Genomic DNA, 17,341 nt, shown 5'->3' on the forward strand with positions numbered 1-17,341 from the left:
GGGGAGAAATCCAATCCAAGGTTGGTGGACCGAGTGTCAAACTTTTAATAACATTAACACTGGTTGTAACTCCAAAATACTACAAGTTTACGGAAACATGTTCTATACAAAACGAAGTTATTTTTCATAAATGTATTTGTATGAAGCTTCAGTGTTCTTTTAGTAGTGTGGGTTTGTCAAGCCAGGCACTTCTTGAATTACAGTTTTTGCTGAAGGATCACCTAAAACTATTGATACATAATGTTCTTTCTAAGTAAATGCAATTGTAGACGGAGTAGGCCAAAGGCGACCAATCAGAAGCTTGCTTTTCCAAACACAGAGTAGTAATTGTGCGACACAAGCAAACTAGCTTGTAAGTTTCTTTGCTCTAACGTTGTCCCTCTTCTATTTCTGCAGTGCCGGTCCCAAGGGCGATAACATCTACGAATGGCGCTCCACGATCCTGGGGCCCCCAGGCTCCGTCTACGAGGGCGGGGTCTTCTTCCTCGACATCGCCTTTTCCCCAGACTACCCCTTCAAGCCTCCAAAGGTCAGTGGACACCGGAAGTGTAGTAAATGAGGAGCCTATGGGATTTAAGTGGTGAATAGTAGCTATCCTACCTTGTGCTCGAGAATGATCCCAAGGGATGGATGTGTAAAATTAAGATCACGTTGGCAGATATAAATAACCCTTTATCAATGCCACTTGTAAAAGCCTGCTGAATATTCACAATCCATCACCAATATTTACTGTATTGGAACATGGACAGCAGATAGTAATTTCTCCTGGGATGTTACGTGTTAAATGCTCCAGTCCTATATTTTCTTTAAAATTGCAAAATTCTAAAAATAATATATATTAGCCTTGGGCTGGAAGAGCTACTGACATTGACTTGGAGAACATGTGATGTGTACTTTCATTGTCTTTTAGAAATTGCCATGAAATGTAGTTGAATAGCATTTCTATAAACGTGTAAAACTGGATGTTCGAGGCATGTATGATGTAGATACACATGCTTTGCATACTCCTCCCATCTAGTGTTGGGTTCGGATGTTTGCAAGTTGTTTTTCTTCAAAGAAGTATTTTCAAGTCACGAGGTAAGGTGACTCCTCCTTTCGGTTATCTTGCGCATGGGCATCGACTCCATTGTTAGGTTGTTTTCTTTCCGCCATCGGGTTCAGGCGTGAATTGTGGCGCTCCGGTTCGAAACCATCCTTCGGGTTCCCCTCGATGCGCAATCCACTGTACCCTCGTCCGTGGTGTTCTCGTATGCGTTTCACTATTCTCCGTGTATTAAATAGATCGGAAACCTCTCCATCTTCGATCGAGAAGACATCATCGGCGGCCTTCGAGCCTAGCCACATCGGTTGACTTATGCTCCGTTCCGTATTAGCCAGTTTTCTGCCGATGGAACTGACTCCGTTTCAATTCTGTCCTCAGTGCCACTCCAAGTACCAACTTGAATAAAGTCTGCAACTTGTGCCTCTCACCGGAGCACAAAGAAGAGGGTTGCGATGCTTGTCGATCGTTCAGATCAGAAAAGACTTTGCAGGATCGTCGGGCTCGACGAAGGGACATGCAGAGATAAAACATTGAACACACTCCGGATATCTTCGGGGAAGACAACGAACACAAACAGATGGAAGCGTTCGCGGCAGAAGAGGAGGAGGTCTTCTCTGTCCAAGAATCAGACTCCGAGTTGGAAATCGAGTTATAGTTCGAAGACGTTCCACCAGGACTGGGTGCTGTGAGTAACAAAGCCCCTTTGCCCCTCAAACTCTCTTCGATTAAACAAAAGGCTTCGGCACCTCCACTGAATTCTGGCCATAGTCGACACAGAGACGCTGCTGCCAAACTTGTGTTGTTTCCTGAACCTGATTCAGTGACAGAAAGGGCTCTTCACACATTTGATGTCAGAAGAGCACTATTATACTATATTAAGAGGACAAAAGATTTTCGCAAAACAAAGTGACTTTTTGTGGCATTTGCTCCACCTCACAAAGGCAATCCTATCTCTAAATCTGGTATTTCTAGATGGATTGTTAAATGTATTCAAACTTGCTATGTTAAAGCTAAAAAAAAACCGTTATACCTCCTAGAGCACATTCCACTCGAAAAATAGGAGCATCTATGGCTTTTTTAGGTAACATTCCCATTGCAGATATATATGTAAAGCATCAATATGGTCTACACCACACATTTTTACTAAACATTATTGTGTGGATGTGTTAGTACATCAAAAAGTGAATGTAGGACAAGCAGTGCCAAAAACACTTTTTCAAACCACTGCATCACCTAACGGTTAGCCACCGCTTTGGGAGAATACTGCTATACAATCTATGCAAAGAATATGCATCTACAACACACATGCCTCAAACGGATTACGTTACTTACCCTGTAAACATGTGTTCTTGGCATGTAGAGCTGTAGATTCACATGTGCCCTCCCACCTCCACGGGCTGTTGTTGTTGTTGCAGTTCTTATAATTTACATTACATACGAATGGACATCTTTATTTTCACTTACTTACTCCATCCTCACCCTCTTGCAGAAAACAATCTAACTATGGAGTCTATGCCCTTGTGCAATATCGCCGAAACGAGGAGTCACCTTACCTCGTGACTGGAAAAGACTTCTTAGAAGACAAGCATTGGCATAGCCAATAGGTCTCGCTTTTGGGACCGTATAAGTATTAAGTTATGCAGCACAATATCTTTAGTGCAACAACTGTTGCATGGCTAAACACTTATAAGGTCCCAAAGGCGAGACCTATTGGCTATGCCAATGCTTGTTTTTAAGAGTAGGCAGTAGTCTAGACCACTGCCTACTCTTAAAAAAATGCTGTAACAAACATTCACAAAGTGGAAGAGGACCCTTGGGGACCCCTTCTCATTTGCAAATGGGTTACCACCTACTTGAAGTAGGTGGTAAAATGCGAATGTATTGCGACCGCATTTCTGTCACAACACATTCCTACATACTGATGCGATTCCGTATTAGGAAAGGGCGCCCTAAATATGCCCCTTCCTAGTAGCAAATCGCAAACCCATTTTGCGATTAGGTAACAGGTTACCGAATCGCAAAATGGGTTTTGATACATGTAAAAATACTTTTTTGAGTTCGCAAACGGGCCGCTACATGTAGGCCTTGGTGTTTAGGCAACCAATGTTGGCTTGCCGCAATTTCTGAGCGTGTATTTAAAATGCTGAAAGACAAACGTCACATCAAAGTATGCAATATGCTGCAGCTTTAAAACGAGAGCCTGGATGAAGGTGTCACATATGAATGGGTAGGTGCTAATAAGAGAATCTTAAACTCTTGCAACTCCTGCATAATAGTGCGTCGTATGCTAATGAATATTTGTGAATCGCTTTATTATTTAGAAATAACTTCCAAAGCATGTTCTTTCTCCTGAGCTTTTCTCTTCCTACATCTCTTTTTTAAAAATAATCTTTTAAGCCTTTCTGAATTTCCTTTTTCTTCTCCTTGCTGCCTTTATTCCCGTCTTTCTTTCTCTTTACCGTCAATTTATTTCACGTCGTTTACTTAGTCATGCCTTATTCTTTCCACTCGGGTACTTTGCATTCCTTTCACAGGTTCAATGGTTCCCTTACTGCGCTCATTTAAGATTTTATTTGCGGCATTTCTCACACCCCTCAATTAGCCTCACATCCTTATCAATAAAATGCATCATTTGTTAGATCTTATTTTATTTACGACCCTCGCCTCGGTGCTGACAGTGTTCACAGAAAGGGTAACATACAGTAGAAAGGGAAGTCGTTTAGCATCAATTCAGAGTAGCCTGAGGCTACGCACGAAAACAAATGAGCGAAGCCAAGGGTGCGTGCACTTTTAGCAGCAACCAATGGGAGACAGCGAGATGTTAGCCAATCCGAGCCTGCGCTGCAAAAAAACTCCACCGTCCGATTTTATTCTATGTAATGGAGACAGGGTATATATCTTTGAAATACATTTCCTTTAACGTAGGTAAAAAAAACCTAGAACATAATATAGAATTAAAAGAAGCACATTTAAATTGTATTTAATGGAACAAATATGCAGTCTTCATAAACTACGTTTATTATTAATAAAATTCATTATAAAAGTATCCTGTATTTTACGCTCATTAAGATTCACAACTTGATTAAACAAGTTAACCAGTTTGGAAAGTAAACGCTGAGTCTTTTAAATTATTGTATTAGTATGTTTTCAGTAAGTACCTGGTTATTACATTAATATCTTTATATTCCAAGATGGCGACTCCTTGTATTTGTGTTTATAGCACGTCCTCTGCGGAAGAGCCATTTCAGCTCTTGAGTTCAAGCAACACAGGTCTCGAACAGCGGCGTGCTTTCTCTGTCAGCTCCGGGAATGTGCTTTTCTCTGTACTGTACAGTGAACAGATTTAATAATGGTAAACGTGCAAAGTAAGGCTTTTTTTCTTATGCATCTAGCTGGTCAGCATGTGATTTGGAATTACTCTGTGAATCGCGCTTGAGATTCTGACCGAGGAAGGGGTAATATTGACGAATCACTGCTTGTTCGCACTGTACTCTGCTTATGGTCTGGAAAGCGGAATTGAGACAGGCTTCTTTTAATATTAAAGTATGCTGGGTCACTCCGAGGCCGCCTGCTCTCAAATATAGTGTTGTTTCTTGGGAGTAGACATACAAGCAACGCCCTGTTAAGAAAACGTCAGCACGGCAAACAAGCCCGGCGGAGCGTGGCGCGCGCGCTTGGGGGCGGGGGAGCTGACCCTTTGAAGTGCTCCCAAAGAGCGGAGTGCATGGCGGCACCAAGCGCGTGATTGTGCGCGTGCTAGCAATGCAATCCGCTTTTTGGGAGCACTTTTAAAAGCCCCTATAGTCTCGCTTCGCGATTGCTCACGCGATAGCAAGGCGAGACCTAAAAAACAACTTGCAAACATCCTGACCCAACACTAGATGGCAGGAGTATGCAAAGCATGTGAATCTACAGCTCTACATACCAAATACAGATGCTCACAGGGTAAGTAACATAATCCTTCTTATCCATTTAAATGTCCTGTCCTCTCCCATCCGCGTGTAGCGACAGTCCAAGTGCCGATTCCTGGCTTGTTCCAGACTTCCGGTGGGCGTGGCTTTGGCTCCTGCACCAGCACAGTCAGACGTCACACCTTTAGTCATGCATTTTTTTCTAATAGTTTGAGTGAGAATGTGTGTTAATGTATAGTTATTGCAGTATATCTCTGGCATGGTCGAAGAGGAGACAGTCACTTTACTGTCAACAAAAGGGAAAACACTTTCAGCAAGTGCTTTAAAAGGAAATATAGAAGTGCTGGTACTCGCTCTTTGAAGTACCAGTTTGCTCCTGAGAAGTGCCGGTAGTCTCCCATTAAATGTATTGCAGGAGTGTTGAGAAGTGCAGGTACTTTCCATCTCGAATTAAAGAAGTGTAGGTACTCGGTACCAGACAGCACCTGATCATTTAAAGCGGAAATCTGACTACCAGCATGTTTGTGAGAAACCTCCGCATTTACGTCCAGTCGCAGCATTAACCTTCCTCGTTGCATTAGTTTGACACACCTGTTCTTTAGACCTCAGACGATCACTGGATTACAGAACTACGATAATTAGTTCCAAATCAGATATGCTGCATCTTGCTGTCTAGGGCACCAAGTCACACACGGATAAAGATTTGCAGAAGATCACACATCTGCCAGACTGGGAAACCAATGCCAGAACTCAGGGGCTTTTGTATGGAAGAAATACCACCAAGTGTAATTTTACACTTCAGGCGGTGAGTCAGGATCTACTGGCGTACCGCTGGTGGTATGGCCCCACTGTTCACAATAAATACTCATGGTTGTAATGAATATGAGCAGCACTTCTAATTTAATGGCACCCTTACCATTTCCAGTCGCCAGGGTGAGGGCGGATAGTAAATATTTATTGTCAGAAATTCTGTGGTTTTCACAGGCAGTGACAGGGGCCATGAGGCAAAAAACTGTGTGTCTATCAAGCCCTGTGTGTTAGATCTTTATAGCTACTTGCTACTTCAAGTGGTACAGCTGGGAGTTTCTGAAATTTTATTTAAATTACCTTCATCCCAATTTTCCAGGGTCCTTCCACCAGTTGAAGATTATATTCAGTGGTAATGTGATTACCGGTGGCGGTGATCCTTTTAAAACTGTCAAGCGTTTCACCGTTAGCAGTAACCTGGCTGGGTGGACTTTACTTCCAGAAGTTTTTTTCCTCTTTTGTAACAAGAGGCGTTATTCCTGGTCTGCAATTCCGCCCCGTGTCTTCGATGTCAAGGGCGATTACTTGGACGTGTGGTGGCAGAACCGAGCTGCAGTTAAAATCAATGGCCGTTACCGATGAAAAATACTTGAATGCTGCGGGAGAAATATATTGAAAGTTAGTAAAATTGAGTCATGAATTTGCTTTGGAAATGGGGGCGCGACCTTCTGTTGCAGAAGTGTAAAGGGTAGGTGATGCTTGCCTCCACTCAAGGCCCTCTGAAAATCACAAATGTTGGTTCAACATTTACAGAAATATATTGCACATCTATGCTTACTATATATATAGATGACAGTGTACACTGCACCTCTAACGTCAATTACATACCTGATTATACATGTTTCTAACACGCTTTACTGTAGTTGACCCATTTTGCAAGCTGAACATTAGTTCCATTGAATACAATGGCAGTCCAGCAATGTTAAAAGTCCTTTGCCTACAGGCTTAAAGAAATGTGCTAGATAATGTTTCGGCTGACAGCGACTATGCAAAGCCTTCCTCAGGGTGCACTGTAATAAGTAGCTTTCTTTACGCAACTGTCACATGTGTTTTCCTTTTACTCAATCCTTTTTCCTGACAAGAAGTAAAAAAAATTTAGACTGCACCGATATTTTATACATGTATTTACATAGCATGAACCTGGCAGAGGCCTAACTGAGAGGCAGTGTCTGTTTTCAGGCAGCACACCGAGTTGTTTTATCCACAGATTAATTATACATAGGCTCTGTTAATAATATGATTGTCAAAGGTCTGCGCTGGGCTTACTGATGTCACATGTGAAGGCCAACAGGGCTGTAATTCACACAAAGCTGCGAGCAATATTGTTTTATTGTGTGTTGATTTCTGCTGGCTTCCATATTATTGACGGTTATTTTTAGTTTGAATGACCCACTGAATGAGTAAGATGGGTAATTGCCTGTTTTCTTGCCAGGTTTGAACTTCTCCCTTTGTTCCCAGTAAGAGTTGTGCATGAACCACAACAACATTTGCAACAATAAAGTGCACAATTTATATAGTGGTGGTGCTCATTTCATCAACCTCCAAAGGATGACAGCTTAGTTTGCCCTCTTGGGATTCAAACCTGTAAACAAAAGATTTCTAGCAGCAAGTGCTCTAGTAATTTCTTGCATGTTGAACAAAAATAGTTTTTCGTGTTCTGGGGGTCAGATGCCACTAGGAAAACCTTGTCCCTGATGAAGGGACCATCTTGGGGTACGGTTGGTCTCACATGCCGCCCAATACAAGTATGCATCTAATCAAATTTGCTCATGAATTGAGCCTAAAGAAGATTTTTCTTGAGTTTGCTTCGACCGCGATGGCACTCTGAGGCCAGCTTCTGCGGTAGTCTGCGCTTTATTCAGGAGACGGAAGCCCTGTGGACTCCGAGTGATCTTTTGAATGAAGACGAATGGGCCTTGTTAATGGGCGTAATGAGATGAGAGGCTCTGACATCAATCCCAGTCCCACTGTTAACATTGCCCTGAAGCATTAAGCTATGTTCTTGCCAAGGTTTGATGAAAAGGATGCAATGAAAAGGTTCTGCAAATTATTTTTGAAACACCTTTGCTCTCTTAAAGCAAATATGATATATCGCAAGAGTAATTGCAGTAAAGTGTAATTATTTTGCTACAGTAGGTTTATCAATTGTGATCAAACCATCCGACAAGGGTGGAAAATTTGCTGGTAACGACCAATGAGCGGTATTATAGGGAAATGCACGTAAATGTTGTTTTTTTCTGAAATGGCAACTAAGCTAGGGAGCATCCAAACACCGTAGGTCAGAAGAAAGGTAAAAACTATGTCAGAGGAAGGGAGTAGTGATTTCAAATCGTGTCCAGTGGGAAGCGAAGCAGGAATCCTGATGTAGGGCCAGATGATGGTGACACGTGGTCCTTAATGGTGCTTGAAAGGGCATCTTTGACGAGGTATCTTTTTAATTACTGTCTGTATGACAGGACTAAAGGTGAGAGGTTGTTGTATTATTCACAGTGCATAGATGGAGACGGCTGGAATGTTTTTCTCTTTCATCTACATTGTTGGATTTACGCATTACCGTACATTGCCATACATCACCTTCTAGTATTAAACTGGCTGCCTGAGGTCATAAGTTTGTCGGTCGGGACTGCTGGTACCCCGACTCTTGCTGCTGTGAAGTTGATGCGTTAGAATTTGGAGGTGACGCAGGTGATGTGGCTTCTGGAAGGCTCCATCACTATCTTTATGAAGTTCAATATTGCTGAAGCTTATATTCGGATCCCACCTTGGCTTTCGAGAGCGATGTGAATATTAAAATGTAATAGGGGTTTGATTTAGGTTTGATCCCGGAGGAGAATAGTGTATATCTGAGGTCACCAGAGTGCACAAATCAATGAGCAGCCTCCGTTGGAGGCCCACTGTGCCATCTGTGGTTACCTACACAACCGTTCTCAGTATATGTTAATGATTTAATGTCTAAATTTGTGACCTCTGGGGGATGAGACTGACGAGATTTTCCACAAAATGGAGATTATTACGCAGAAGCAAGGTTCACCCAGGCATCATTAGCAATCCGCATAATGCCGAATAATAGCTATAAACTGAATTTATGAATGGCCCAGAGGTGGAGATGCACCTTCTAAATATGAAAGGTGGTGTAGAAACCCTTAATAAGGATACAGCTAGCTAGGTGATGAAATATAGTTTTTGATAGATAATAAAGCTGTCCTCGAGATCCTATAGATGCAAGGCATGTTTTAGGCACGCAGTTTGCCCCATCATATGCCAACTTTTATGTGTAGTGGTGGCAGAGCCCCAGCACTCGGACTTCTGCCTTCAGAGGTTTCATAAACACGCCGGAGTCAACATCCTGTTAATTAAAGGATGCGTTAACCATCTGGTCCAGCACTTACAATCTGTTTCATCAATGTGCCGATCATATATGGTTAAACCTCTTTCACATAATCCATAAGTACAGTAGGCGTGGATTGTCTAGTTGTAAATATTGAGTTATTTGATGGCTGCTGGTGAAACGTTTCATCTAGCCAGAAACGTACTGCCCGCACCTCGTGTGCACCCTGCACAAATTAAATGATCCACTCCCCCACTTTGGGGGCTACTTTAGAGTTGAAGGAAAGCACTGTAACGTATTCAGAGTATAAAGTACAGAGGGAATGCATGCTTTTTTTTCTAAAAGAGAGGGAGCATTAGTTACACTGGACAAGATTATGACCAAAATAGATTTCTGACCACAGTAGAACATATATGTGTAACATTTCTAAAACAAGCACGAGTAAAGCCAGTAGAGCTCACCTATGGGAGATATTGCCTGTGTCAATGTTTTTAGCCATGTTGTACAGCAGCACGGCTGCTGTGCAGATTGGCTCGATTTTTTTTTTAAAGCTTTGACTTCTTTTTTTTATTGGCAGCAGAAGGGAAGTGGGATGCACCAAAGAGGAAGGGTGTGTGGGAGTTGGCTGACCGGTGGGAGGGGCAACATATATAAGGGACAGAGAGGTAACAAACAACAGAAAGAGGGTGAGTGTGGCTAGAAGCACGCGCAACCGGAGGGACGACAGGTTGATGCAAGAAGCAACAATGCGCACAACTGAAGGGACGCAGGAGGGGGCAAGAAGCAGCAACACACACAGCAGGAGGGATGGCGGATGGGGCAAGAAGAAAAACACTAGATTGGGAAGCAACAACACAACACAACAGAAGGATGGAGGGCGGGAGGAACACAGAGGGGAGACGTACAAGGGAGAGAGCTGGAAAAGGTGCACTGTGGTGAAGTCCTTAAACGCAGACAAAAGTATCCCCCTAACGAAATGAGTAGTGGAATGACACGAGTAATGCGTCCATGCTCCAGGGGAGGATCCAACACATGAAGAGGAAGGAAGCCTGTGGCAGCTGTCAAATAAAAAGCAAGCAAATGAGAGTGACAGTGAAGGCAACCAGTGGTAATCAATGTCAGCGTCTAGGCCCACTGTTAGAAAACAAAGGCTCTTGTAAGCACTGTCTTAGTTGAGGCCTAAAATGGGGCATTTCATTGCCATATATGTAGCTTTCAAAAGTTCTAACTGCACAGAATAGCGAAACATTAGGCAGTATTAAAAAAACTACAGAATCAACCCAAAATATGGTGCACGTGTCATTAGTATGAAAGTTAGTCTATAAACCGATACTCTTAGAATGAAAGGTAGAACTTCACTTGAATGCTCCAGGCCAGTAGGCATGATGCCAACAGCGGATCCTGGATGAATGTGTGACATCGCGGGTGACTGTGGGTTTAGTTATAGTATTGATTAGGGAAGCCGTCAAGCAGAGGTGACCCCTCTAAGCACTAAAATTGCATGAATACTGCTTTCTAAATATACGGTTTTGTAGGAATGATTTGTTTGAGACAGCGTGTATTTTATTGACTGGATCACGGTCCTGAAGAATGCCATTTAACTTTCATGGAGTCTACTTTGACTGAAACATGTTGACTATCGCTGCTGTGGGAATAATTATAGTGAACAGACATCACAATTGTTTTTAAACTTATTTGTGGAACCTACAATAAAGGCCATCTTTCTTTTTATTCCCAGAGATAATTGTAAGTATGTAGGGATTCTGTTACCATCCTACAAAAATCTCAGGAGCTCTCTGAGGAGGTCAGGCCCTCTCTGACGGTCAGTCTCAGGGTGTGGATTGGTTACAAGTGATGAAGCATGAGGGTGAGCGTTCCCGTCCGTAAGAGTGATGCACCTAGGTGCGTGGGAAATTGACACTCATCTGTACAACATTGAAACAGTACCACCTTATGTTTGTTGCCACAGTGACCCAACAGGTTTCTTCCAATTTGTGATTGACCTTTGATAATGCCAGGAACATAAACACATACAAAACCAGAAGCTTCATAAATTGAAATACCACTTGGTTTTGCACCCTTGGAGATGCAGGTGTGGTCTGAGCTCCATTGGTAGTGCTAGAGCGAAGGCCATAACATAAACTAGAAAGAAAATTGGGTCCCCTGACAGTCTTTATATTTTTTTCTCGTGTTCTGTACCTTTTTCCGCAGGGAACTGGGTATCTGTGAGTCAACTCACACATGTTTTTGGTTTGCTTCTCCAGGCTGTGCGGGGCCAGGTTGCGCCCCATTACTGTACCCCATCCCCAAGCACGAGCGTGGTCACTATCTCGTCTCCAGACAGTGAAGGGGTTTCTGGTCGTGGCTTGCATTTCTTGAGCCCTGGTAGACGGTCTGCCAAGCCCATAGTGGGAGAACCTGATTCCTAAACGTGTGTTGTAGGTTGTGGTTTGCAGTATTTCTGGATCTGGACATGTTTTGGAGGCTGTGTGCATTGTGCAGGACACAGTAATTGCAGTACACAATGGAGGGTCCCCTTCAAGCTGTTTTCATTCTGATGGATGTGCCAGCCTGGGTGCAGTGTCCTTCTGGGGGCCATTGAGAGAATCCGCACCCACATCCAGCCCGGCCTGGAGATCTGACTAATGCCGGTGTCACTGCCTGCACACCGGCTGTAGATCTGCTCAACATTTCCTTCCACATGCTCATGGTGTCTGGACTATGCCTACGTCAATGCTTACACCTTTGGTCATCCGTGACCCCCTTCCCTTGTGCTGGGGAGACCCAGGTCAGGAGCTGTCCTGGTCTACAGGACATAGTACAGTGGGGAGTGGGTGGGATGCTTATGTTGACGGGAAAGGTTTATCACAGTCACAACACCAGGGTGACTTCATCGAGCAAGGGTGGGCACTGCCAGTGCTCGGAATCCTCCACAGGCAGCTGAAATAAAGGAATTCACACTTTGGGTGGCACAAAGCCAGAGACCCTTTCCTCAGAGACCTCTATCAGAAATGAATGTGCCCGTGAGCATATAGTAATTGAATGAAGTTTCATGATATTTGATTTGTGGGTATTATAATGAAAAGTGATATTTTTGAAGTTGTGCAGAATTTACTGCAGACAGAACTGACATAAGTTCAAGCGCAGGTGCTCGCACATCCGACCTCCGTAGCCAACCCTCAGAAGAATTGTTGGGTGGTCCGTGCTTACCTCTCCGAGAGCATTACCCGTTGACTTTGGAGTGTCTTCTGCAGCCACGAGTTGTTCATCATTACAGAGGTCCACACCTGAGGGTGACTTGACCCTAAGGCAGGCACACGCCTGAGTTCAATAAAACCTGCTTCAAAGACAGCTCAAAGAAGAGGGGCTGTTCTTGCACAAGAGGATCTGCAGACCAGCTGCCCCGGCTCAGAACTGACCGTATCACCCAAAGGTCAGCGATGCGCAGGGACCATCAACGTTCTGCGTGTGTTGGCAACACCATGGCCTGCTTACCTTAGAGGGTCTGTGTGAGCTTTACCTCATTCCTGAAGAGCCTCCGCTTCTTCCAAGGTCCCCTTCAGCTAAGACTGGCCGCAGGCCACCATGAGTCCGGGGCTGGTTACTGAGCTACGGGGGGTTGGAATGTCATGGTAGTAATAGCCCAGCTCCTTAATTGTACGTCGGGCTCCTTGCTGTGCCTCGTGGGTTGCCTGGTAGGGTAGGTGTGTGTCCAGTCTGTTTAGGTAGACAGGAGCGGGTCAACACCTCTTTTGCTCTGTGTGCTGTACACCAATCATGGAGATGGTTCTCTTGTTGTGTGCTGCACACACATCATGGAGATGGTTCTCTTGTTGTGTGCTGCACACCAATCATGGAGATGGTTCTCATGCTGTGTGCTGCACACACATCATGGAGATGGTTCTCATGCTGTGTGCTGCACACCAATCATGGAGATGGTTCTCTTGCTGTGTGCTGCACACCAATCATGGTGATGGTTCTCTTGTTGTGTGCTGCACACCAATCATGGAGATGGTTCTCCTGCTGTGTGCTGCACACCAATCATGGAGATGGTTCTCATGCTGTGTGCTGCACACCAATCATGGAGATGGTTCTCCTGCTGTGTGCTGCACACCAATCATGGAGATGGTTCTCCTGCTGTGTGCTGCACACAAATCATCGAGATGGTTCTCATGCTGTGTGCTGCACACCAATCATGGAGATGGTTCTCTTGCTGTGTGCTGCACACACATCATGGAGATGGTTCTCTTGTTGTGTGCTGCACACACATCATGGAGATGGTTCTCTTGCTGTGTGCTGCACACCAATCATGGAGATGGTTCTCATGCTGTGTGCTGCACACAAATCATCGAGATGGTTCTCATGCTGTGTGCTGCACACCAATCATGGAGATGGTTCTCTTGCTGTGTGCTGCACACACATCATGGAGATGGTTCTCTTGCTGTGTGCTGCACACACATCATGGAGATGGTTCTCTTGCTGTGTGCTGCACACCAATCATGGAGATGGTTCTCTTGTTGTGTGCTGCACACCAATCACGGTTCTCTTGCTGTGTGCTGCACACAAATCACGGAGATGGTTCTCATGCTGTGTGCTGCACACCAATCACGGAGATGGTTCTCATGCTGTGTGCTGCACATCAATCATGGAGATGGTTCTCTTGCTGTGTGCTGCACACCAATCACGGAGATGGTTCTCATGCTGTGTGCTGCACACCAATCACGGAGATGGTTCCATGATTCTCTTGCTGTGTGCTGCACACACATCATGGAGATGGTTCTCTTGTTGTGTGCTGCACACCAATCATGGAGATGGTTCTCTTGCTGTGTGCTGCACACCAATCATGGAGATGGTTCTCCTGCTGTGTGCTGCACACAAATCACAGAGATGGTTCTCATGCTGTGTGCTGCACACAAATCACGGAGATGGTTCTCTTGCTGTGTGCTGCACACAAATCACAGAGATGGTTCTCATGCTGTGTGCTGCACACCAATCATGGAGATGGTTCTCATGCGGTGTGCTGCACACACATCATGGAGATGGTTCTCTTGCTGTGTGCTGCACACAAATCACAGAGATGGTTCTCTGGTTGTGTGCTGCACACAAATCACGGAGATGGTTCTCTTGTTGTGTGCTGCACACAAATCACGGAGATGGTTCTCTTGCTGTGTGCTGCACACCAATCATGGAGATGGTTCTCTTGTTGTGTGCTGCACACAAATCATGGAGATGGTTCTCATGCTGTGTGCTGCACACACATCATGGAGATGGTTCTCATGCTGTGTGCTGCACACACATCATGGAGATGGTTCTCTTGCTGTGTGCTGCACACACATCATGGAGATGGTTTTCTTGCTGTGTGCTGCACACACATCATGGAGATGGTTCTCTTGTTGTGTGCTGCACACAAATCACGGAGATGGTTCTCTTGCTGTGTGCTGCACACACATCATGGAGATGGTTCTCATGCTGTGTGCTGCACACCAATCACGGAGAGGGTTCTCTTGCTGTGTGCTGCACACCAATCATGGTGATGGTTCTCATGCTGTGTGCTGCACACAAATCACGGAGATGGTTCTCTTGTTGTGTGCTGCACACCAATCACGGAGATGGTTCTCTTGCTGTGTGCTGCACACACATCATGGAGATGGTTCTCATGCTGTGTGTTGCACACAAATCACGGAGATGGTTCTCTTGCTGTGTGCTGCACACAAATCATGGAGATGGCCCTCATGCTGTGTGCTGCACATCAATCATGGAGATGGTTCTCTTGCTGTGTGCTGCACACCAATCACGGAGATGGTTCTCATGCTGTGTGCTGCACACAAATCACGGAGATGGTTCTCTTGCTGTGTGCTGCACACACATCATGGAGATGGTTCTCATGCTGTGTGCTGCACACCAATCATGGAGATGGTTCTCTTGCTGTGTGCTGCACTCCAATCATGGAGATGGTTCTCATGCTGTGTGCTGCACTCCAATCATGGAGATGGTTCTCTTGTTGTGTGCTGCACACACATCATGGAGATGGTTCTCATGCTGTGTGCTGCACTCCAATCATGGAGATGGTTCTCTTGCTGTGTGCTGCACTCCAATCATGGAGATGGTTCTCATGCTGTGTGCTGCACACACATCATGGAGATGGTTCTCTTGCTGTGTGCTGCACACACATCATGGAGATGGTTCTCTTGTTGTGTGCTGCACACCAATCATGGAGATGGTTCTCTTGCTGTGTGCTGCACACACATCATGGAAATGGTTCTCTTGTTGTGTGCTGCACACCAATCATGGAGATGGTTCTCATGCTGTGTGCTGCACACACATCACGGAGATGGTTCTCATGCTGTGTGCTGCACACCAATCATGGAGATGGTTCTCTTGTTGTGTGCTGCACACAAATCACAGAGATGGTTCTCATGCTGTGTGCTGCACACAAATCACAGAGATGGTTCTCTTGCTGTGTGCTGCACACACATCATGGAGATGGTTCTCATGCTGTGTGCTGCACACACATCATGGAGATGGTTCTCATGCTGTGTGCTGCACACCAATCATGGAGATGGTTCTCTTGCTGTGTGCTGCACACAAATCATGGAGATGGTTCTCATGCTGTGTGCTGCACACACATCATGGAGATGGTTCTCATGCTGTGTGCTGCACACCAATCATGGAGATGGTTCTCTTGCTGTGTGCTGCACACCAATCATGGAGATGGTTCTCTTGCTGTGTGCTGCACTCCAATCATGGAGATGGCTCTCTTGCTGTGTGCTGCACACAAATCATGGAGATGGTTCTCATGCTGTGTGCTGCACACAAATCACAGAGATGGTTCTCATGCTGTGTGCTGCACACCAATCATGGAGATGGTTCTCTTGTTGTGTGCTGCACACACATCATGGAGATGGTTCTCATGCTGTGTGCTGCACTCCAATCATGGAGATGGTTCTCTTGCTGTGTGCTGCACACCAATCATGGAGATGGTTCTCTTGCTGTGTGCTGCACTCCAATCATGGAGATGGTTCTCATGCTGTGTGCTGCACACGAATCATGGAGATGGTTCTCTTGCTGTGTGCTGCACACCAATCATGGAGATGGTTCTCATGCTCTGTGCTGCACTCCAATCATGGAGATGGTTCTCTTGCTGTGTGCTGCACACCAATCATGGAGATGGTTCTCTTGTTGTGTGCTGCACACAAATCACGGAGATGGTTCTCTTGCTGTGTGCTGCACACACATCATGGAGATGGTTCTCATGCTGTGTGCTGCACTCCAATCACGGAGATGGTTCTCTTGCTGTGTGCTGCACTCCAATCATGGAGATGGTTCTCATGCTGTGTGCTGCACACCAATCATGGAGATGGTTCTCTTGTTGTGTGCTGCACACAAATCATGGAGATGGTTCTCATACTGTGTGCTGCACACCAATCATGGAGATGGTTCTCATGCTGTGTGCTGCACACACATCATGGAGATGGTTCTCATGCTGTGTGCTGCACACCAATCACGGAGATGGTTCTCTTGCTGTGTGCTGCACACCAATCATGGAGATGGATCTCATGCTGTGTGCTGCACACAAATCACAGAGATGGTTCTCATGCTGTGTGCTGCACACCAATCATGGAGATGGTTCTCTTGCTGTGTGCTGCACACAAATCACAGAGATGGTTCTCATGCTGTGTGCTGCACACCAATCATGGAGATGGTTCTCTTGTTGTGTGCTGCACACACATCATGGAGATGGTTCTCATGCTGTGTGCTGCACACCAATCATGGAGATGGTTCTCTTGCTGTGTGCTGCACTCCAATCATGGAGATGGTTCTCATGCTGTGTGCTGCACACCAATCATGGAGATGGTTCTCATGCTGTGTGCTGCACACACATCATGGAGATGGTTCTCATGCTGTGTGCTGCACACCAATCATAGAGATGGTTCTCTTGTTGTGTGCTGCACACACATCATGGAGATGGTTCTCTTGCTGTGTGCTGCACACACATCATGGAGATGGTTCTCTTGTTGTGTGCTGCACACAAATCACGGAGATGGTTCTCATGCTGTGTGCTGCACACCAATCATGGAGATGGTTCTCTTGTTGTGTGCTGCACACAAATCATGGAGATGGTTCTCATACTGTGTGCTGCACACACATCATGGAGATGGTTCTCATGCTGTGTGCTGCACACACATCATGGAGATGGTTCTCTTGCTGTGTGCTGCACACCAATCATGGAGATGGTTCTCTTGCTGTGTGCTG

At 45.2% G+C, this 17,341-nt stretch overlaps 1 protein-coding gene across 1 annotated transcript in view; it reads left to right on the forward strand.

Moving 5' to 3' along the window:
- Positions 1-17,341, forward strand: part of LOC146788937 (ubiquitin-conjugating enzyme E2 E2) — a 719,694-nt gene that overhangs the window by 587,056 nt on the left and 115,297 nt on the right. The window contains exon 4 of the mRNA XM_085630503.1: positions 397-529. Within this exon, the coding sequence (XP_085486629.1) occupies positions 397-529 (133 nt within the window). The remainder of the gene's footprint in view (positions 1-396; positions 530-17,341) is intronic.

Source organism: Triturus cristatus, chromosome 10 (assembly GCF_964204655.1).
Source record: "Triturus cristatus chromosome 10, aTriCri1.1, whole genome shotgun sequence".
NCBI classification, from domain to species: Eukaryota; Metazoa; Chordata; class Amphibia; order Caudata; family Salamandridae; genus Triturus; species Triturus cristatus.